The 21302-nt window shown below is 44.4% G+C and overlaps 1 protein-coding gene across 3 annotated transcripts; it reads left to right on the top strand.

The window, feature by feature from the left end:
- The first annotated feature begins 134 nt into the window (after positions 1 to 134).
- DYNLRB1 (dynein light chain roadblock-type 1) lies at positions 135 to 20691 on the top strand. Of its 3 annotated transcripts, XM_049649978.1 has the most exons (6): positions 867 to 1287; positions 3977 to 4087; positions 4287 to 4330; positions 8880 to 8955; positions 15186 to 15321; positions 15519 to 15606. In XM_049649978.1, coding segments are annotated over exons 2-6 (333 nt in total). In that variant the 5' UTR covers positions 867 to 1287; positions 3977 to 4085; the 3' UTR covers positions 15594 to 15606. The 3 variants fall into 3 exon arrangements, with proteins under 3 accessions (XP_049505936.1, XP_049505935.1, XP_049505934.1); XM_049649979.1 differs by lacking the exons at positions 867 to 1287; positions 3977 to 4087; positions 4287 to 4330; positions 15186 to 15321 and adding exons at positions 135 to 849; positions 20333 to 20691 and having other exon boundaries at positions 15519 to 15686; XM_049649977.1 differs by lacking the exons at positions 867 to 1287; positions 4287 to 4330; positions 15186 to 15321 and adding an exon at positions 20333 to 20691 and having other exon boundaries at positions 15519 to 15686.
- Positions 20692 to 21302: the final 611 nt, after the last annotated feature.

Below are 21302 nucleotides of genomic sequence, written 5' to 3'. Positions count from 1 at the left end.
CTCTCTCTCTTTTTATTCCCTCTCTATGTAAAATCTTTGTATAGCTCGGCAGAGCTTCCCTCTACTTGTTTATGTGGGATGTTGACCCATTCATGACTCGTGTAATAAAACCAATTAGATCTTCAAATTTATTCCATCGAATGTTTTCTAATAAAGGCTAAAGAACAGAAAATAGGACAAACGTAGGGCTCTGCAAAGAAGGCTCCCCCCTTATAAAGGTGAGAAAATGAGAAAACAGAGATGTAAAGTGGCTTCTCCAAGGTAACCCAGGGGGTGGGGCTGAGCTTGGAGTCCTAAACCTGCATACTCGCAGCTCAGCCCTGACCACTCCATCTGAGAACCTGCCTGGAATATTTCCAAGGGGGTCGCTCTGAAGACCCCAAAGACACCTGACTCCAGTCCCACTCCCCGACTTTACCATGCGTTGGGCGCATTTTGGCTCAGCGACTCACTTTGCCTTAATCAGGGCACAAATGAGGTCTCAGCAACACCCCTTCCTTGCCTTCACACTCGCCCACAACCGTCCACCCAGGATTTCCGGCGCCATCTCAGACCTCGGTGGAGAGTTGAAAACCTCTTCTGACACCACTAAACAGCATCTTTCGGCACAGGAGTTGGGAATTTTCCACAGCTGAAGCGTTCCTCTGCTTTTCACTATGGGACAGGGCCTGGCAAATTCCTTATGAGCCCTGGGGGAGCTGACTAGACCCGCCCGGCCGTCAGTCCCACGCTGGGTCCTGGTAGGCTCTCGGAGCTGTCCGTTTTGACAGGGTGCTGTGCGCAGGCGCGAAAGGTGCCGGGACTGGGCTGAGTGCTGGGGTCGCAGAGCTACTGGATCGGTCGGAGATGGTGAGTGTCCGCCTGGAGCTTGTGGTTGGTGGCCGCAGGGTGGTCGAGTACGACCGCCCACCACCCTGCGTCTAGCCTTCCATTCTCCGGGGTCGTCTCGGAGTGCCGGGCTGGGAATCCGCGGGCCGGGGCGGGGCCGGACCCCAACTGACTGGAGGACGGAACCCGGGCAGCGCGGGCCTCGAGACCCGGACTGGGGACCGAGGGGACCGAGGCGGGGCCACCGGTCTCGCAGGCCCTTGACCGGAAGCGGGAGCTCGGGCCTCGGCAAGGGTCTGAGAGAGAGGGGGAGGCCGGCCGAGAGGCCCTTACAGTTTAGAGTCCTGGGCCTTGTAGCGCGATAACAATAACGATAAGGTTTCCTGGAAGCTTAATTTGTGTTCGGCGCTGCTCAGCGCTTTACGTATTTTGGCTTTCCTCCCACCACAGTTCTGTGAGGTAGGTACGACCATTATCCCCATTTGACATACTTGAAAGCTAAAGCCGAGTGAAACTAAATGCCTTCTCTTAGGAAATGGCGGAGGTTGATTTGAACCCCAGAAGCTTGATTGACACCTTTCTGTCCCTGTGGTTCTTTCGAGCGTCTGGGATTTGGTGCGTGAATCAGAAACCGGCGGGGTCCACCCTTGGGCATCCCAAAGCGTTGCTGGCGGGAACTGTGTGGGCTCTTTATGCCTTTATTGGTTTGTTTTCTCGTGTTTTTAATCCCCCCGACTTGGGGAAACTTGAAAAGACTTATTAAATGTGAAATCAAAAATCTTATTTAAAAACCGTAAAACCCACAGGAAAAATTGAAAAGGAGAAAAGAACAGTGCCAGGACCTAAAGGCAAGCACTTATAACTAGACATATTCTAGTCTTCCCGTCTTCAGCTTTCCTTTAATATAGTTTAGCTCCTACTAAATGTACAGTTGTGGTCTCGGCTTTTTTCATTTATTATTACACCACAAAGAATATGATTACATCACTAAAAACATGTAATGTTTCAAACATCTGTAACTTTAAAACTGTAAAGAAAAATTTTAACAGATAATACCCGCAACACAGTAAAAACAATAATCTGGAAGGATCTAACTGAAAAATAAATCTCCCACCCAACCCTGACCCCTAGCCTTTGTCTCCAGAGTTGAAAGTTCTTTATATATCAACAGGCATGTATATGCTCCCTCTTTTTCTGACACAAATGGTGGCTTACTGCAACCTGTACCATGCTATTGTGTGTTTATACTCATGAAAACAAAACATATTTAGATGCACATTTTAACCAATTCAGGCATATCAAGTATATTGAAGCATGTACTGCAAAAAGTACGTGAAGTACCTATCTCACACCCCTATGATGTGTGCCAACAACTGTTGGCATTTGGCTGTTTTCTTCTAGGTTTGATTAGTGCATAACCACATGTACATATAAGCTTGTTTATCACATGAAACTGGAACATACATGTTTCTACATATTAAGTTTACTTTAGGCTGTATAGAGAGAGAGCTCCTGCAGCTTACTCTGTTCACTTAAAAATATCAAACATTTTTCCATGGCAATATATATAAATCTTTATTCTTTTTAAGGATTGTATGATATTCCATTGCAGTATATATACATTTAGGTGATTTACAGTTTTCCACTCTAGACTGTTTTGCAGTAACTATTGTCTTTTTGTGTATGTGTGTGCGCTCATGCTAGTGTTTTATGTAGTGTTTATGGAGGATATAGGGTAGATTCCTAGAAGTGCTACTTCTGGCATCCATAGTTTAGTTTGGTAGAAACTGCCAAATTGCCCTTTTTATGGTGATATAAAAGTCATCCATAATTCTATCTAGTCTTACTCCACCACACAACTATTTTCAACTCTGTATGTTCTCCTTCCTCTTGGTTCACATACGCATATTTTTCAAGATGTACATTCTATTCTTTTTTGTTTTAGTATCCAAAGACATTGAACCTTGTTGCTACATCATCTTTGTGATGAATTCTTTTTAGTGACTGCATAATAGTAAAATAGTTGTACCATAATTTGACAAACCATTCCCCCTGGCATATGTTTGGGTTGCTTCTAACTCTTCATTAGTAGAGGTAATGATGTGATGAGTACTTCTGTATATGTAGAGTTTTTCTTATTTTATTTTATTTTATTTTATTTTATTTTAATTTATGTTATGTTATTTTAGAGAGCACAAGGCAGGGGAGGGGCAGAGGGGAAGAGAGAATCTTAAGCAGGCTCCACATTCCAACATGGAGCCAGATGGATGGCTTGATCCCACAACCCTGGGATGGGGACCTGAGCCGAAATCAAGAGTCAGACACTTAAATGACTGAGTCACCCAGGTGCCCCTATTTTTCTTTTTGAAAAATTTAGATTATTTCCTTAGGAGAAATTCTCAGGAAAAGAATTTCTGAGGCCACTGGACCAACACACTTACGGGTCTTGCAGTAGTGTTGTCCTGTGGCTTTACCAAAAGGTCAGATTGCCTTTGTACCAGGTTTGCCATAACTGCCAGCATTTAAAAGGATACTTCAGCATTGCTATAATTTTTCATTTTTTTATTTATAGGAAACAGTGAACATTTTTCTGTATGGTTGTATTTTCTCTTAGGTGTATTTTTTACTAGTATCCTTTTGGCCCACTTAACTTTTAACAACACCCAGTGCTCATCACAAGTGCCCACTTAACTTTTAGACTTTTTTTTTTTAAGCTTATTTATTTACTGTGAGAGAGAGAGAGAGAGAGAGCATGAGCAAGGGAGGGGCAGAGAAAGAGCGAGAGAGGGAGTCCCAAGCAGATAGTGCAGAGCCCTACACAGAGCTCAATCTCATGAACCATGAGACCATGACCTGAGCCGAGATCGAGTCGATGCTCAACTGACCGAGCCATCCAGGCGCTAGACTTTCTATTTTTCTTAGTCATTTTGTATGATAATTTTGGAATTACTCTTTTGTTATATCAGATGCACATGTTTTTCTGTCCTTTTGATTCATTTTTGTTTTATACAAATTAAAATGTTTATGCTTAGTAGTCAGATTGGTCACGGTTTCTTTGTTAACTATTTGCTTTAGATAGTTATTGCTACCATGCTGAACTAACAAGTAATCCTGGAGTTTTACTGCTATTTGTTTTTCCATCTGTCAGCAACATGCACCTGGGAACTAAAGAACATACAGACACCCATGTTAGTAGTACCTACTACCCAGGATGCTGAGGATACCAGTTGGGCTCTCTCTAGGACAGGAAGTTGGAGATGTAAGTCAACCCTGGGGGACTGCATATCCAATCAGATATTTCTGATACCAGTTGGCTAGCTCTGCAGAAACAACAAACTTTGAGCTAGAGGTGGCATGACTGGGATGCCTGCCTAGGACTATCCTTTCCCATCTGTAAATGTCCCTGTTTCTGCTTGTGGCTTTGGGGCATCATTTGTTTTTCTTCTTCGCTCTTTTAGGGGTGAACTTGTGGTGTGTTTTAAGCAGTTTCTCCTGAACCCAGGTAGGTAGTTGGTGCCCTGTGTCTCCTGGAGACCCCTCTAGACCTCATGGTCCCCACTCATCCAGGCCTAGCCCCATCCTGGTGGTTGGGGTCAAGTTGGAAAAGCTTTTCTCTAGTCTTACTATTTTTATTTAATTTGACTAGGTAAAAATTTTTAAACTTCTGATTATTGAAGGAAATCAGAAGATTAAGTGAAAAAGGGAGGGAAGTGTAATTTATGTGATGGACAAAAGTCTAATGTTTCTAACATACGAAGTTTTTGAAAATCAGTAGAAATGTGGAAAAAATCAGAAGACTCAAAATGGAGAGATGTAAACAGTAAAGTTCATTTCAACTTCACTGATAATTCTTAAAAATGAAAATAAGTTGACTTTCTGTTATATGATTTGTGCATATCAGATTAGTAAAGAGTCCGAAAACATTGGCAATACCAGTCCTCTCTATTCCTTGAACGTGCCAAACTTGTTCCCTGCACTGCTTTTGCTTTCAGTCCTTTGCCTGGAGTGCTCTTCTTTCTCATCATTTAGTTCTTGGCTTAAAGATTACATCCTCAGGTGTTCCTGGTACTAGCCAAAGTAGCATTCTCCTGCACCCTGCCCAGCCCTGTCCCTCTACCCTGCAGTAATCTTGGTTACTTGTTTTTTGAACATCTTTTCGCCAGAATGTGAGCTCCCTGAGGGCAAGGACCTTATCAGTTGTGGTCAGTGGTATATTCAGCTCTTCTCTTGACCTGCTACAGATCTTTGGGCAAAACTCTTCTTTCTGAATCTCCATTTCCTCATTGTAAAATGAAGATCATACTAACCACGAAAGGTTCAGATGAGAGAGGTGTCTGAAAACATTTATCCCAGTATCTGACCTACTGAGCAGGTCAATGCATAATTGGTGTGTTTACTTTTTAAGAAGCCAGATCCCAGTGGCAGGTTCTCATTAAACTTAGGACCACCTAAACCCTAGCTCTTGTTTACCTTGGGTACTGTAAGGCCATGTCTCCCCTCCTATACTTAAAAAGGTTGATTTTTGTAAAACGTAGTTGTAGAAGTGATTTTTATTTGCTCATTAAGTATTTATTGAGTCTTTATGGTGCTGAATAGTGGGATTATAAAGTCTAGGTCCCTGTTCCTGGGGTGCTTTGGGTTTAGCACACAGATAGTTACATCCCATTGTGGTAAGTGCTGTGAAGGTGGGGTGCCAAGGGTGCCCAGAAGAGGGGCAGGAGGCTCATGAGTCGAGTCCAGAGAGCTGGGAGTTAGTTACATCAAGCAGTGAGTCAGGGAGAAAAGGTTGCTTCCTTCAGAGAGAGCAACACAGGCCAGGGCCCAGACAGGCCGTGCTTGCCCCCTGCAGTCTTTTCTCCACATAGCAACCGGAGCCATTCTTTTGAAACAGATCTTGTCATTCCTCATGTCAGAGCCTGCTAGTGGCTCCCCATATCATCCTCATTAAAAACCATTCATTGCTGTGGTCTACCAAGCCCACTGAAATCTAATCTGACCATGGCTACCTCTCTGATCTCTCTCATCTGGTCACCTGCCACTCACTGCACTTCAGCCACACTGGTTCCTTTGAGCCCTGGAACATGCTATCTCAGGGCTCTTGTATTTGCTCTTCACATTGCCTGGAACACTCTCCCTAGAAATCCACATTAGCTCCCTCATTTTCTTCAGATCTCAACTATCACCTTAGTGAGGACTTTGCTGACACTTATTTAAAATTGCCATCAGTCCTTGCATTCCAGATGCCCCTTCCCTACTATATCTGACATTTATACTTCACTTATTTCTTTGTTTAATGTCTGCTCTTCCCTCCATGTCAGCTTCATGAAGGCATGGGTTTTTTGTTAGATTTTGTTCACTACAGCATCCCCAGACCTAAAACAATGTCTAGCACATAGAAGGTACCCATATACCTGAAGTGGGGCTGAAGTATAACAGTCATGAAATAATTCATCTTTTTCATTTCAGCCCCACTTTGTAGTCTCCAGGGGATATTTCAGACCTCTATTCTGACATCTTTGATTTTAGCTTTCTTTCCGTTCTCTAGGTTGATTGAAGATTGGCTGGGCTGTCAATGTTGAGTATGTCAGAGCCCTGTGGTCTCCATGTTAGAGATCTCTTTCTTGGATGCACAGAGAAGGGTTAAAAACTGTTTTTAAGTAGAAACAACATATTAGAAGAAAAAGAGTCTGTTTTGAAAAAAAAAAAGAAGAAAGAAAGAAAACCTTATCTATAATTTCCTGCTCTCAATGTGGCTCTTATTTTTTTCAAAGTCCTAACTCTCTGATTTTTTTTAATGTTTTTGTTTATTTTTGAGAGAAAGAGAACGAGCTAGGGAGGGGCAGAGAGAGAGAGGGAGACACAGAATCCAAAGCAGGCTCCAGGCTCTGAGCTGTCAGCACAGAGCCCAACGTGGGGCTTGAACTCACGAATGGTGAGATGACAACTTGAGCCGAAGTCGGACGTTTAACCAACTGAGCCACCCAGGCGCCCCCTAACTCTCTTATTTTCATATGGTTGCCATCATCAAGCACTTCATTTTTGCATTTTAGCTGCTTTCACTTAATGTTATGTCATACTTTTGTGGTGGTATAAATATTCTGATCACCATTGTTATTTTTGTGTGTTAAATTCGTATGAATGGACATTCCATTGTTTATTTGGCTTTTTTTCCTAATGATTGGGCATTTCTGGCTCTTTCTACTTTTTGCTACTGCAAGGTGTCACTGCAGTATTGTTGTATTCTTCCTTTAAGTTATTTCCTTAGGATGAATTTCAGGAAAGTTACCAGGTCAGGTTGAGTACTGTGTAATATTTACCACTATCACACTTTACCCCTCCTCTCCAGAATAGCACTTAATAGGAGCTCAGTGAAAGTCTGTTGAATGAATTATGACCTCATACATGCATGACCCATTACATTGTACTCAAATCCACAGAGCTAGCCCTGTCCTTTTACCCAGGCTCCAGATTTATGAGGCTTCAGGCTATTTGCCATTTTGTAGGAAGAACTTGTTTGCCCTTCTCTCCAGCATTTGAGTATTCTTATATCATTGGGGAGTGGGTGGTAGTGACTGGATTGTCAGTCTTATGCCTACTAGAAAAACAATACTTCATTGTGCTGTGTCCATCTACTGTTTAGAAGCTCCTCCTCTTCAGGCCAACCCATTAGCCCTTGGGGATGGGGAACCACTTTTTTTAGGCGGATGGAGCCTCTGTTTTCAACATAGTCCCAACTCAGCCTTTGAGTAGCTTCTGACTGGATTCTGGACCTGTCTGGAAGGAGCCTCCTAAAAACAAGCACACTTGAAGGCCAGTTTCCATCCACAGAAACAGGCGCAGTTCAGTTAAGCAGCTGTTTATTGAGCACCTAACTCTGCAGAGCATTGTAGAAACTCTAAGTAAACCAGTACCTAATGCATTTCTAGTCAAGAGCTTGGGGAGTCAGAAATGGGCAGACTCCCCTGAGTTGAGGATCAGTAAAAGCTTCATGGATGAGGTGATGTCTTAAACGGCCTAGAAGAATTTGTTGGATTTCTTTGTTAGGGTAAAAAAGATGTAGAGATAGGTATGGGAATGGAGATGGAGAGTTGAAAGAAGGGTAAAAGAGATAGGAGTGATCATATAGAAGGCCTGGCATGGCAGGGTGAGGACCCAAATGCCATGTGCTAGTTTCTGGAGAATCAGGATTAATGAGCCCCTTCCCCAGGCTGTGTGCCATGTGTTACACTCTCAGATGCTAGCTTATTAAGTCACTGAATTTATCCTCATGGTGTTAGAGCATATACTTGGTGCCCTGGGAGAGACAAGCGACATGCGCTCAGGGAATCAGAAAAGACTTTATTTCGCACCGGTGCCAGCCCAGCAGAGTCACCTCCAAAGCCTGAGCCCCGAACTTTGGCATCGGCCTTCTTTTATGGTTGGGATGGTAGGAGGTTGAGAGACAAAAGAAAAAGGGGAGGGGGCACTTATCAGTGGTGCTCTGCAGGCAGTTGGTGGAGGCAGAAGGCAAGTAAGATCATGGAAGCCAAAAGCATGCAAAGGGAGTATCCAGCCACAGACATCTGACTGGCCCTTTGTATCTTGTTTTTACTAGCTTTTCTTCTCAATGGAGTCACTTTTCTTCTTTAGAATGTTTTCAGTTGTGCTGTTTGGGCCACAAGTGACAACTTAGTCCTCTTCCTGTTAAGACACCACTGTTTGGGTTTTTTTCAAATCGAGTCCTTTCCTAAGGTGTACCAAATATGTGAGTCATGGATGCCTCTATACTCCAAGAATGGTATTTATATTCTGCTCCCAAACAGCTAAGCAGGGAGGGAAAATAGTGCCTGGTAGGCAAAGGGCCTGGAGTAGCCCTGCCCCATGCTGGGGTTTAAGTGCTGGAAATGGCCTAGGGACCACTCCGAACAAGCCTGGGGGCTTTGAGGAGGTGCCTAGTGCCTGGGTGTTGTTTGTTATTGGAAGACAAATATATGATTCATTTGCCAGGAGTGTGAGGGAATTAATCCAGTCTTACTGGCCCTTCTTAACTTTGGTCTTGTTCTCTCTGGCAGGCAGAGGTGGAAGAGACACTGAAGCGACTTCAGAGCCAGAAGGGAGTACAGGGAATCATCGTGGTGAACACAGAAGGTACCCCCTCCCTTTGGCTATGACCTGCACGCAGGCAGACCCCCAGAAAACAGCCCAAATACAGCCTGACACTGTTTACTAAGCCCCTTCATATATGGGATCTAATTTTTACCCTTTTTAAAACATATCCAGTGTCCCAGCACTATAGTTGGAATTCCAAAGTTTAAAAAAGTAAAAATTCACTTAGTCCCACTGCCCTAACAGATCATACTTTTTAATGTGCCATGCTTTTTTTTTAGCCCTTGTACAGGTATGTCTTCTCTTACTCTTTTGCATGTTTATTCATGAGGTTGTTTTTTGGCTTTTTTCCTTCATGATTTACATGACCAAATTTTTTAACTACCAGTTCAATGTTTATCAGACATCCCCCATTTATATTGTTTCTACTTTTTAAAAAAGTTTTTTATTTATTTTGTGTATGAGAGAGAAAAAAAACGCAAGTTGAGGAGGGGCAGAGAGGGAGAGAGAGAATCTTAAGCAGTCTCTGCACCATCAGCACAGAGATAGATGTGGGGCTCGAATCCACAAAAACTGAGATCATGACCTGAGCCGAAATCAAGAGTCGGATGCTCAACCAACTGAGCCATTTAAGTGCCAGGCGCCCCTCTACTTTTTTTTTTTTTTTTTTTTTTTAAGTAAACTCTACCCATAGTGTGGGGCTCAAACTCATGACCCAGAGATCAAGAGTCACATGCTCTACCAACTGAGCCAGCCAGGCACCCCTGTTTCTGCTTTTTTGCTAGATAATACTCTGGCCTATAGCTTTTCCCTCCTCTTCTATAGCATTTTTTTTTTAAATCCCAAAGAGTACAGTTACTAATTTTCCCAAGCTACGATGGACTAACATTTATCACACACTTGTTTCATCAGGCCATAGGCTGGTGCTTTATAAACATATTGTTTCATTTGTTCTGTAAGGCAGCCCTGTTGTCTCCATTTTGTAGTGGAGAACATGGAGTCTAGACATTTAATTGATTTGCCTGCCATTACAGAGCCAAGGTTTCATTCCAAGTCTGTCTGAATGTACTTGCATTCTCACACACTGTACTATGAAGGATCAGAGTAGCTGCTGGTCTGTGGCCCAGGCCATGCCCAGGGTCAGCCCAGCTGGGCTCCCCCGATCAGCGTTTAGTCAACTCTGATTTGTTTGGGACTTCTTGAGAGCCCTGCGTGGATACGTTATCATTCTAGGCCTTGTTTTTAGAAAGAGGAGAATTCTCAATAATGCCTACGTAATAGAGCAAAATGAAAGTCATCAAGAATGAAAAAGTGAAAGTGGCATGTCCTCAGTTAGAATATTGTTTTCCAGGGGTGTCTGGGTGGCTCAGTTGGTTAGGTGTCCAACTTCGGCTCAGGTCATGGTCTCACGGTTTGTGGGTTCGAGCCCTACATGAGGCTCTGTGCTGACAGCTCAGAGCCTGGAGCCTGCTTTGGATTCTCTCTCTCTCTCTCTCTCTCTCTCTCTCTCTCTCTCTCTGCCCCTCCCCCACTTGTGCACTCGCTCTCTCTCTCTCTCTCTCAAAAATTAATAAACATTAAAAATTAAAAAAAGAAAATAAAAGAATATTGTTTTCCAGGGTACCTGGGTGGCTCAGTCGGTTGACCATCTGACTCTTGATTTCGGCTCAGGTCATGATCCCAGGGTTGTCGTATCGAGCCCCGCCTCATGCTCCATGCTGCTCGTGGAGCCTGCTTTGGGGTTCTCTCTCTCCCTCTGCCCCTCTCCCCCACTCACACTCAGGCTTCTGTGTTCTTTTTCTCTAAAATAAAGGTTAAAAAAAAAAAAAAAAAAAAGAATGTTGTTTTCCAAGTTGTCAGACCCTGGCCAGCCTAGAACTAGGCATTACATGCTCTCCAGCTTTGTCAGACTCTAATTACACCCTGCAATCGAAGCAGGCAGCATGGTGGGAGCCCTCAGGACATTGTGGAAGCAGGTGCAGGTCCCAGTTCAAGTTTGCCACTGATCAGCTGGAGGACCTGGCACTTCCTCTTCCCCTCTTCAGACCTCAACTGCCATAAGTGGAATGGTTGATCCAGGTAGTTTCTTCTGGGTGTTTCTTACTCTAAGACCTAAAAGACCATTTGTGTATCACCCAGAGAGAGACTTTCTTCTTTCTTGGACTGGACATTTTTTTTAAGTTTACTTATTTTTGTGAAAGAGAGCGAGAGCGAGCATGCACGCTCAGTGGCAGGGCAGAGAGAGGAGACAGAGGATCCAAAGCAGGCTCCATGCTGACAGCAGAGATCCCAATTCAGGGCTCAAACTCACAAACCATGAGATCATGACCTGAGCCAAAGGCAGACGCTTAACTGACTGAGCCTCCCAGGTGCCCCTTGGACTGGACATTTTTGACCCCAAATGGGTAGGGAACAGCTCCCGGGGTTGTTCCCCAAATGGGGAGGGAACAGGCCTCCATCAGTATTTGCAAACCACAACCTTCATTCTTACCTTAAAATGGTCTCAAAACTTGAGCTTTTTCATTGGGAAAATAGAGCCTCAACTGCTTACCTTTTGGATAGTAATGAGCACTTCTTTTTCATAAACGAATATGGCAGTATTGCCTAGTGACTAAGAATATAGAACATAGAACCAGACTGCCTAGGTTTGAATCCTGACTCTACTTATCAGATGTGTGATCTTGGGCTAGTCATTTAACCTTTCTGTTCCAGTTTCCTCATCTGTAAAATGTGGATAATTATACTACCTTCCAGGGAAGCTTTTAGAACAGTACCTGATGTATAGTAAATGCCATATAAATGTTAAAATTATCATGTGTATGTATTTATTTATTTTTAATTCGTGTCCCATTCACAGAGCTCCCACTTTAGTCCTCATTTACATTTCACACAGTGCCCCTGCCAGGCAGGGGTATTGCCCATTTTTCATATGAGAAACCCAGAGCTGATGACCTGCCCAAGGTCAGCCAACTGTGAATGGAGATGGTCAGAACTCACTGCTCTATAGAGCCTTTAAGCTTTCTGGAAGCTTCCATTAAGGATGATTAGTTAGGGGGTGTCTGGGTAGCTCAGTCAGTTGAGCATCTGACTTCAGCTCAGGTCATGATCTCGCCGATCCCAAGTTCGAGCCCCGCGTTGGGCTCTGTGCTGACAGCTCAGAGCCTGGAGCCTGTTTCGGATTTTGTCTCTCTCTCTCTCTCTCAAAAATAAACAGTTTAAAAAAAAAAAAAAAAAGGATGATTAGTTAGGGATTCCTATTATCCCCTGTAGGGTTTTCCTACCCCCATAATTCAACTCAGGGGCCTCTTGCAGGATGCCTTTCCTGATCACTCCAGTCCAGACTGATTGCTTTTGGCCCTGAACTCATGACACACCCTTATCCTAGTCACTTGCCAAACACCTGCCACTACCTTTTGACTTCTCTGAGTTGGCCATATTTAACTGTTTCACAATAAAAGTGTGAATTTAAGCAAAATTGCCAAGAACTTAAGGAATATTTCATTCCCTTTGTACCTGGTCAGACCACCTGCCATCTTCTGCTGCTACCCACACGGGGCAACATAAAAGACTCAAATGTGTAAGCTTCATGAGGTTAGAAATTTGTCTCTTGTGTTCACTACTGTATCCCCAGCACCTAGAACAATGTTGACATGTAGTTGGTGCTTAATAAATAGTAGTCCCCCCACACACCTTGTCTGTGTTTGGGGGGGGTACATTCCAAAACCCCCAGTGGATGCCTGAAACCGGGATAGTACCCAACCCTATGTACACTGTGGTTTTTTCCTACATGTACACACTTGTGATAAAGTTAAATTAGTAAATTAGGCACAGTAAGAGGTTAACAATAACTAATAGTAAACAACTATAACACTATACTGTAATAAAAGTTAGGTGAATATGGTCTCTCTCAAAATATCGTATTATACTGTATTCACCCTTCTTGGGATGATGTGAGATGATAAAATTGCCTACGTGATGAAGTGAGGTCAGGTGAATGACATACAGGCATTGTGACGTAGTGGTAGGCCACTGTTGACCTGATCAGGAGAATCATCTGCTTTCAGGCCAGAGTTGATGCAGGTAACCAAAACCATGGAAAGTGATACCGCAGATAAGGTGAGGGGGCTACTGCCTCTGTTAAATATTGTTAATGTTCTTTATTGTTGATTGATGAGGCTGGGTTTGGTGGGAATATCTGGTTATACAACTTTGGTCTTGACAGATCTGAGCCCCAGGTTAGAAATCCTGCTCCCTTGTGACCAGCTACTTCTGCAGAGTGCACAGTCCCAATTTGTAAAGGAAGAAGCTTGAAGCAGGCGACCTAATCATTAGGCTATCTTTGAGATGTCCGCAGTTCTGACACTGTCTGAATCTGGACTTAATCTCTTATCCTTATTTGAAATTCTCCCCAGTTTTGGTCCCTGTTCTGCCCCCTCACCACCTCTAATGTTTTCTTTTGTTTTTAAAGTGAGCCATCAAGTAGTTAGTTTCTTGTCTCCTTCATACACCTCTCACTTAGTAGAAATGTGATAAAAATCATGACGGTATTTGAATTGCTGAAAGAAGCCCTTGAGAGCACTCATTTGTCACCAGCAATAAATGCTTAATGGAGTCTCTTTAAGGACAATGGTGAGGGTAGCAGACCTGGTCCTGACCCCCAGGAAGCTTATAGTCATAATGATCACTTCCATAATGGTGAGGTGTCAAACTCCAAAGAAAACTGCTCCAAAGGAAAATCATGTGGGATGGTAAAATGGGGGCATTGACCACATCTGGGGCTGGGTGGATACACCAGAAAATGGAAACCTGAGGAATCAGTGGGAATCACAAAAGAATGAGGAAGGAAGGAAAGTTCCAGGCAGAGAAACCTGAAAGAAGGTGGCCTTGTGGTATATAAGAAGAGAAGGATAAGAGGTTTGATCATGCAGACTTTGCCAGGCCTTGATACAGGCCCTTCAAGTACCCTGGGTGGGGATGGGATTTATTGTGTGGTGATGTTGATAACAAATCAGCATTTATTACATTCATACTCTCTTTCCTAAATATTCTTAAATGAATTAGCCATATTTAATCCTCACAGCACAAGTATCATTTTACAAATGAAGAAATAGAGGTTTAGGTTAAGTCACACCTAACAGAGGTTAGGTTTAGGTTTAGGCCACATAGCTATGAAGAGACAGAGCCCAGGGTATTTGTCCAGGTCAGAGTTTCTACTCAGTCATCACCGTAGCTGCTCATAGGCCATCCTCAGGAAAGTCTGCTATGAAGTGAGGTCTCCAGGTGCCCTGGTGGGCACATTGTTGTCATCCAGGATCCAGTAGCAGCTCTAGTGATCTAGTCCTCTTGTCCCTTAGCATACGTGCTGCCGAAGCAAGCACCCTCTCATCCCTTAAAGGCAAGTGATCACTATGGTCTGTCTTCATGATTTCACTTCGCTCAAAGCAGTCTCTCTGACTCAGCTGCCTCTCTTGCCACTATGTCCTCTTCTGCCCAATCTCGTGTTCCTGCTCCCTAAGAAGAAAAGATTGGGCCAGTTTCTTGCCACCTGTGAGAAGGCCTGAGGGTGATTGCCTTTGGCCAGTCTTTAAGCTGGTCACTTGTGGGCCAGATCAGCAGGGTTGTCAGCCCCCAAATCTAGCCACTTACATGTGAGGAGCCACTTGTGCCATATTCCCCACAAGTGCCTGTCAGCTGTGGGCACATAAGGCCTCTTCATTGGAACCTGCTAATATGTCACGGTGATTCACAGATACCTGATGATTTAGTTGTGTCCTGAGGTGGCTCAGGCTGAGCCTGATTCTTCACCTCCATGACAATAGGCACTGTCTAGTAAGAGAGGTCCATTTAATAGTTCATTGCAAGGAAACAATCCTTAAAACAGAAAAGGCTTCGTACACAATGGTGTTCGCTGCTTAGTAATTAAGTAAAAAAATCCAGCCTACGTACCAACAATAGAGGAATGATTAACTCTGTGGAAGGTCCATTTGTGGGCTCTTTGAAAGCAATAGCAATGCTGTTTTACAAGTGTATATGCAGACAGAGAAACAGGCTTAAATTTGAGGGGCACAATCATGTGTATAGACAATGTGTTTACAACTGGGCCCAAAGCCTCCATTGGTGGGAACTGGATCAAAACACTAGAGATGGTAATGTCTTGGCACAAGCTGACCTTTTTCTTCTTCCTACTTTTCAATATTTACCAATTTGTAAGAGCTGCCCTCCTTGTTCAGGTTCTAAATGTTCTGAATGATAGTCTCTCCTTTTATTGCTAGAAGCCAGTCAAGACAGTGCCAAGAAAAGAGGAACCCAGCAGCAGAGCCCACAGGCCTACATTTGAATCCTAGCCCCACTGCTTATCTGCTGTGTGACCGCTCAAAGCTTCTGTTGCTTCATTGGCGAGTGAAGATGGTGATACCACCCCCAGAGTAGTTCTGGGGACTGGCACTGCCATAGTTAAAGTGCTCAGCACTGTGCCTGTCAAGCCCTCAGTAAATAGTGGCATTGATTGTTAACTGTCAGTCCAGTACTCTTGAATTAAGGGTGCAGTGTTGGGAGCTGGGCAGAAAAGGGCTTCAACATCCTGTTCAGTCTCTGCTCTCCCTCAGGCATTCCCATCAAGAGCACCATGGACAATCCCACCACCACACAGTATGCCAACCTCATGCACAACTTCATCTTGAAGGCCCGGAGCACCGTGCGTGAAATCGACCCCCAGAATGACCTCACCTTTCTTCGAATTCGCTCCAAGAAAAATGAAATTATGGTTGCACCAGGTGAGAGGTCTTCCGTATTCCCACTTGGGAGCAGACTGTCACAGCATATTCTGTGCCGCTTATCAGGAAGGCTTGGCACATTGGTGTCTCCACAGGTGCCATGGAAAGGACTGAAGAGTTGAAGGTTCAGAGGTAATATGCCTCACTGCCTGGCCAGTCTCTGGTTGGCATCCCCAACAAATACTTATTCACTGTGACTCTAGACCAGACCCTGTACTAGATTCTAGGACACAGAGGGGAATCGTGATCTCATGAAACATAGAGGAAGGTATGATTAGGTCTTCCCAGAAGAGGGAACATTCGAGCTAAATCTAGAAGGCACAAGAAAGAGTGTAAGCAAGTTGGAGGGGTGGGAAAGCTGTGTTTGAAGGAAAAAGAATTTAGTGATTTAAAATTCAAAGCATAAGGTAAAAATACGTACAGTCATTTTATCCTTGAAAAAAAGTTAAATTGCCCACTTCTAAAGTATAGTCCTAGGATGCCAGGGTGGCTCAGTAGGTTAAGCATCGACTTTGGCTCAGGTCATGATCTCACGGTTCATGAGTTCAAGCCCTGCATCGTGCTCCCTGCTGTCAGCACAGAGCCTGCTTTGGATCCTCTGTCTCCCTCTCTTTCTGCCCCTCCCCCTCTCTTGCTCACTCTTTCTCAAAAATAAACATTAAATAAAGTCAGTCCATCCGTCAGTCCTGTCTCTCTGGGCCCCGTATGGTCAGCTTTTCCTCCAGCATTGGAACAGATTGCTGCTTTTGTTTCTCATGCAGTGCTTGGTCTGCATTTAGGAGCTGTGCGTACAAACAGTACCTGTGCCTTGAGGATCATTTGCACATGATGAGATGCTCCTCCTGGGAGAAGCCCACAAGGCCTGGGACCGCAGGAGGGAATATCAGGGCCACCTGTCCTGGCCTACATCACCTCACTCACATTTACAGACTGGGGTGGTAGACAGATTGATTTTCCAGAACTATTTTTATATTGTTTCTTCTCTCCCTCCCTCTGTCTTTTTTGGGTGAGCCACATAGTTGTGAGTGCGCAGGAGTTAGGTGTGCACGTGATGATGCTTGTATAGCTCATCTAGGCCATCAGTATATGTGTAGGAAGAAAGAGAGGTAGGACATTTGGTCAAGAGGTGTCAAACACCAAACTCAGCTGTGTGGACTTGACCCTGTGAGAGTTCTAAAGGCAAGAAGGTGGTATGATTGTGACTGGGTTCTAGATGAAAGAGGGAAATAGGGAGGCTAGGGATGCTGAAGGTCCTTGGGCTTGGCTTGGCAACACAGGTGGCAGGGAGGCTGGCTGCAGAATTCTGGAGTAACTTGATGTGGGGTCAGCCACCCAAGTAGCAGAGCAATGTTGGTTCTGTTCCCAAGCCTGTTCTGGCCCAGTTCTGCTACTTGAAAGGATACAAAGGAGAGAACCATTGACCGAGTCACAGGGGCCCACAGTCTCCCTGGGACACTCTCTAGAGGGGTGGGGACAGAGCTGGTTGATAACAGAGAACATAAGATCACTTCAGTGGCATTTATTCCAAAAACATGCCATACACTGTGTATCAGTTTAATCAGTGTCTAATGCATCACTTGCCAACCTATTATGATGCTCTGGTTCTGTGAGGAAAACCAGATTGCAGCAGACAGAAGCTATTTCCCCTTGAGTGTGACTTTACATCAACCAAAGTCTGAACCCCGATTTCCACATCTGTAAAGCATCAAGTAGAGTATTATACTGCTCTCGTCCCCTGAGACACCCCATTGATTGAGGGGTCGGCTTTGGGTGAGGCAGAAAGGCTCAGAAATATTTGAACTCAGATCCGTCCCAAGATTTCATGTTGTATGGCTACACAAACCTCCACATCCCTAAAAGTTAGGCTAGGAATGGTCTCTGTTGACCCTGTGTGTCAGAGGAGACTTTGTGCCCACATGAGGGCACACGTTGTGAGGCAAAGACAAATGATGTGGTTTCCAAATTCGATTCTCCATGGACAATTTCTCTTGACTTAAAGCTTCTGAGAATGTCTCCTCTGGACCCACAGAGTCATCTGGAAGCTCCTGACTGTCCATTCTCAGCTTGGCTGCAAAGGCATCTTCAACTTGCCCTTAAGGACCCAAAGGCATTCAGAGTTAACGGGTGTAGTTGCTACTTGAGTCCAGGGTTGGCAACTCCCACGTTGCTAGAGGTTCTTCTTGGGGTTCACAGGCCCAGAAGCCTCTCAGCCCTGTCAGTGGAGGTGAGGATGGAGTGGCTGGACCCTTCCTAAGCGACACACAGAGGCCTGCAGGGAGGATGCGCACACCCTCTCACTCTCACTTGCTCGCTCACTCTGTCTGACACTCACACTCTGACAGTGCCTCACATTCCTTTATCCTGGAGAGGTGTGTGACTTCTTGAGGTTGCCTTAAACACAGTGAAAGTTCCTTCTGAACACCCTCACCACCTCTCCAGCCGTCCTGCTGCTACCAGTGTTCCATCTTGCCTTTTCATTTAGCCAACCAGCCTGCTTATCTGTATTTTAAGTCTGTCTCCCCGCCTACACAGTTCCAAGAGGACAGAGATTTGTAAGCACATAGTATACATTTAACACATATTTGATTAATAAATATATGAATGACTCCCTAGATCTCCCTCCATTGTTGACATCCCACTGTGGGAGTAAGAGGTGGGGTCACCAGTGGGGGATGAGGGTCAGGAATGTCTGTGGGACATGGTCTTTAGGATGAAAACCAATGATTTGATACCTTGACACACCCACTTTGATATGGCAAAAACACGTGGGGGGGAGGGCAGGGCAGGAGCCTCTAAAGCATTAGGGCCAGATTGCCTTAGGATTTCCGCAGAGCACAAGCCCCACAGGGACAGCCCCCAGCCTAGAACAGGCCTAGTTGCCGCATGTTTGAGGTGGGTCCTTCTGAGACTGTAATTAGCACCCCACCCCACACCTTGGGAACAACTTAGAGGAGCACTGCCCAGGAAGGAAGTCCACTATCCCCTTCTTCCACCTCATCTTTCTCGTTGATCAGACTGAGAAGCTGCCTTCCAGACCACAAATAGCAAAGATAGTTGCAGACCGTCTGGCCCTCCATATGTGTACCAAATTTCATCCCATCCTGGCCAAGAATAGCCCATGTGAAAAGACTAAAAAAACAGACTTTGGTTTTCATTTATTAACCTCACTAATATAAAGCCAAGTTGATGCAGCATAATCAAGCTTTAACACTCTGCTTCCCACAAAGCTCTTATAGTGATAGTATTGAATTTAGAGTTTGATTATTTGGAAAAAAGACTCTAGTATTGCTAATTGTGTCTCTTTCTCTTGGTGACTTGTTAATTATTTCTGTTTATATTTTCAGTGATTTAACTTATACAGATTACTTAGCCATGAAATTATTAATCTTGTAAAATCTGTTTCCTCCTATCTGCAACAGTCTGTTGTCATGGGAAGAAGCAAACTTTAGGCTTGAATCAGCACACACAAAGCAAACAAGGCCAAGGTCCTGCCATTTCTCCCTTGTTCAGCAGAGGGCAGATCAGAAGCGTTCAGTGTTATCTGGGTCAAACCCAGCTAGCTACCTAGCTACCCAGCTCTGCATTTTTGCCTTGGCTTGGGCAAGTCATTTCACTCTCTGAGCCTCAATGAAATGGAAAACACTAGTATCTGTCTCACAGAGTGATTTACTGAGGTACCATATGAGAAGGGGTTGGCCCGGGGCTAGGCACAAGGAAGCCTTAGTAAATGTTTGTGGTTTGGTTAAGTGGGCAATGTTGAAACACCCTGCTTCTCCAATTTTTGTTTCTATGATACGAAGAGCAGTCAGGCTCACCCCTGAGAGCTTGGACTAGCTGTGATTTCATGTGGACATTCTTCCTTGCCGGGCTGGATCCCCAGAACTAGAATTGAGATACCTTTGGCTTCATTTGACCTGGTGCCCTTGAAATTTTCCTCATCCAGAAGACTCTTGAAGGCCAGCAGCTGAGCTTGTGACAGAACTGACATTAACCCAAAACCAGTAGGGTTGAGTTTGGAATTCCATTTTTGACACTAACTAGCTGGGTATTATTAAACCAGTGGTTGTCCCAGAACTTGTGGCATCAACATCACCTGGGAACTTGTTAAAAATGCAAATTATTTTAACCATCCTGTAATTAAAATTAAAAACCTAATTAAAATTAAAAACCTAATTAAAAATGCAAATTCTTGGGCTCCACTCCAGATCTACTGAATCCAAAGGGCTAGGGATGGGGCCCAGCCCTGCCAGTGATTCAGATGCCCTTTCTTTTGAGAACCACTGCCATAAACAATTCATTTAAAGTCTTTGAACCTGAGTTTTCCTACCCAGAAAACAGAAGTGATAATCCTACCTCCCTGTCAGTACTGTGAAGATTAGAAAAGAGAATACACTGCAAGGCCCTGCTGCCAGGTAGGAGGAGGGGCTTGCTCTCCAGCAGCCACACCTACCGGAGCCCTACCCCCACCCTCAGGGAAACTTGCAAGTTCATCTTCTGTTTTCCCAGCAGTTGGAAGTAGCCTGAGCATTGATGCTTTTTATTGTTCCCCTCCCCTTTTATGGTTGGTGATTGGATGATTTCCTTTCTAGTGTGTTTTCTCCCATTTTACATTTAGTGACTTATTTTTTCATTTTTCTCTTTTGCAGATAAAGACTATTTCCTGATTGTGATTCAGAATCCAACTGAATAAGCCACTCTCTTGGCTCCGTGCATCATTCCTTAATTTAATAGCCCCCAAGAATAATAATGTTAAGCATGTCAACCAACTGGCAGGTGGAAATCACCTTCGAGCCTACTTAGACCAGTCCAGTGACCAAAGTCATCAAAGTTGTCCCTCTGCTGGCCAGTCACCCTTGAGTTCTTGGGTGGGCCTTCTTTCCTCATCTCCAGATTTTGGAGCAAGAGCTTTGAGCAGTCCACACCCTGCTTCCTTCTGACCTTCAGCTCACTTTGTCACCCTTGGAAAAGGCTGTTTTTCTTTAACTAAAAATAACTGAAATGCTTACCCTGCTGTGTGTCTTTAAACACTGGGTTGAAAAGGCCTCTCTGCCTCTCTCTTCCTGTGTAATCACGTGGTCTAATTGCTGAGTCCCAGTGCTGCCTCTAGCTGCGATGGCAGATTGTGCCCATGGTTCAGAGAGACCTGCTCCTTACTGCACCTGTGGCCACACATGCTGAACTGAGTCTTGTTTATAACTGGTACCCTGGTTTCTGGGCCTCTTGTCCCTAGCCATCCCTCTCAACATTTCCCACTGCCACCAATGTTTTAAAAGATTATTTTTTTCTACTATACTGGGGATAGGAAAGGAGTGATATTTGTTGAGTACCCAGAATGCACCAGGTATGTTACATACCTTGGCTTATATCATCCTCCCAAAACGCTACAGACATGTGAAAGCCATATTAAAGATGAGGAAATTGGGGTCTAGAGAATGACTTGCCTTAGGTCTCACAACTGTGACAGAGTCTCAGACTCCAGAAACTGTTTTTTCTGCACCTTCTGCACCTTCCCAGAAATCCCCACTGGTCCTGTTTACCTGAGTGACCACATCCTGGGTAAATGTGTGCCTTCCCTCAGACTCGTGTGGGTCCCAGAACATGCCTGCTACTCTGTGA

The sequence above is a fragment of the Panthera uncia genome (genome assembly GCF_023721935.1).
Source record: "Panthera uncia isolate 11264 chromosome A3 unlocalized genomic scaffold, Puncia_PCG_1.0 HiC_scaffold_11, whole genome shotgun sequence".
In the NCBI taxonomy this organism is placed as follows: domain Eukaryota; kingdom Metazoa; phylum Chordata; class Mammalia; order Carnivora; family Felidae; genus Panthera; species Panthera uncia.
Note: the sequence above shows the minus strand (reverse complement) of the source record. Positions and strands in the feature narration are given on the sequence as shown.

What these genes read in the sequence shown, in the direction of transcription:
- DYNLRB1 (XM_049649977.1), top strand. Translation starts at nt 4,040, where the DNA reads ATGCTGAGGATACCAGTTGGGCTCTCTCTAGGACAGGAAGTTGGAGAT. An exon ending in TAGGACAGGAAGTTGGAGAT is followed by an intron (nt 4,088 to 8,879) that starts GTAAGTCAACCC and finishes TCTCTCTGGCAG; the next exon opens with GCAGAGGTGGAAGAGACACT. An exon ending in CATCGTGGTGAACACAGAAG is followed by an intron (nt 8,956 to 15,518) that starts GTACCCCCTCCC and finishes GCTCTCCCTCAG; the next exon opens with GCATTCCCATCAAGAGCACC.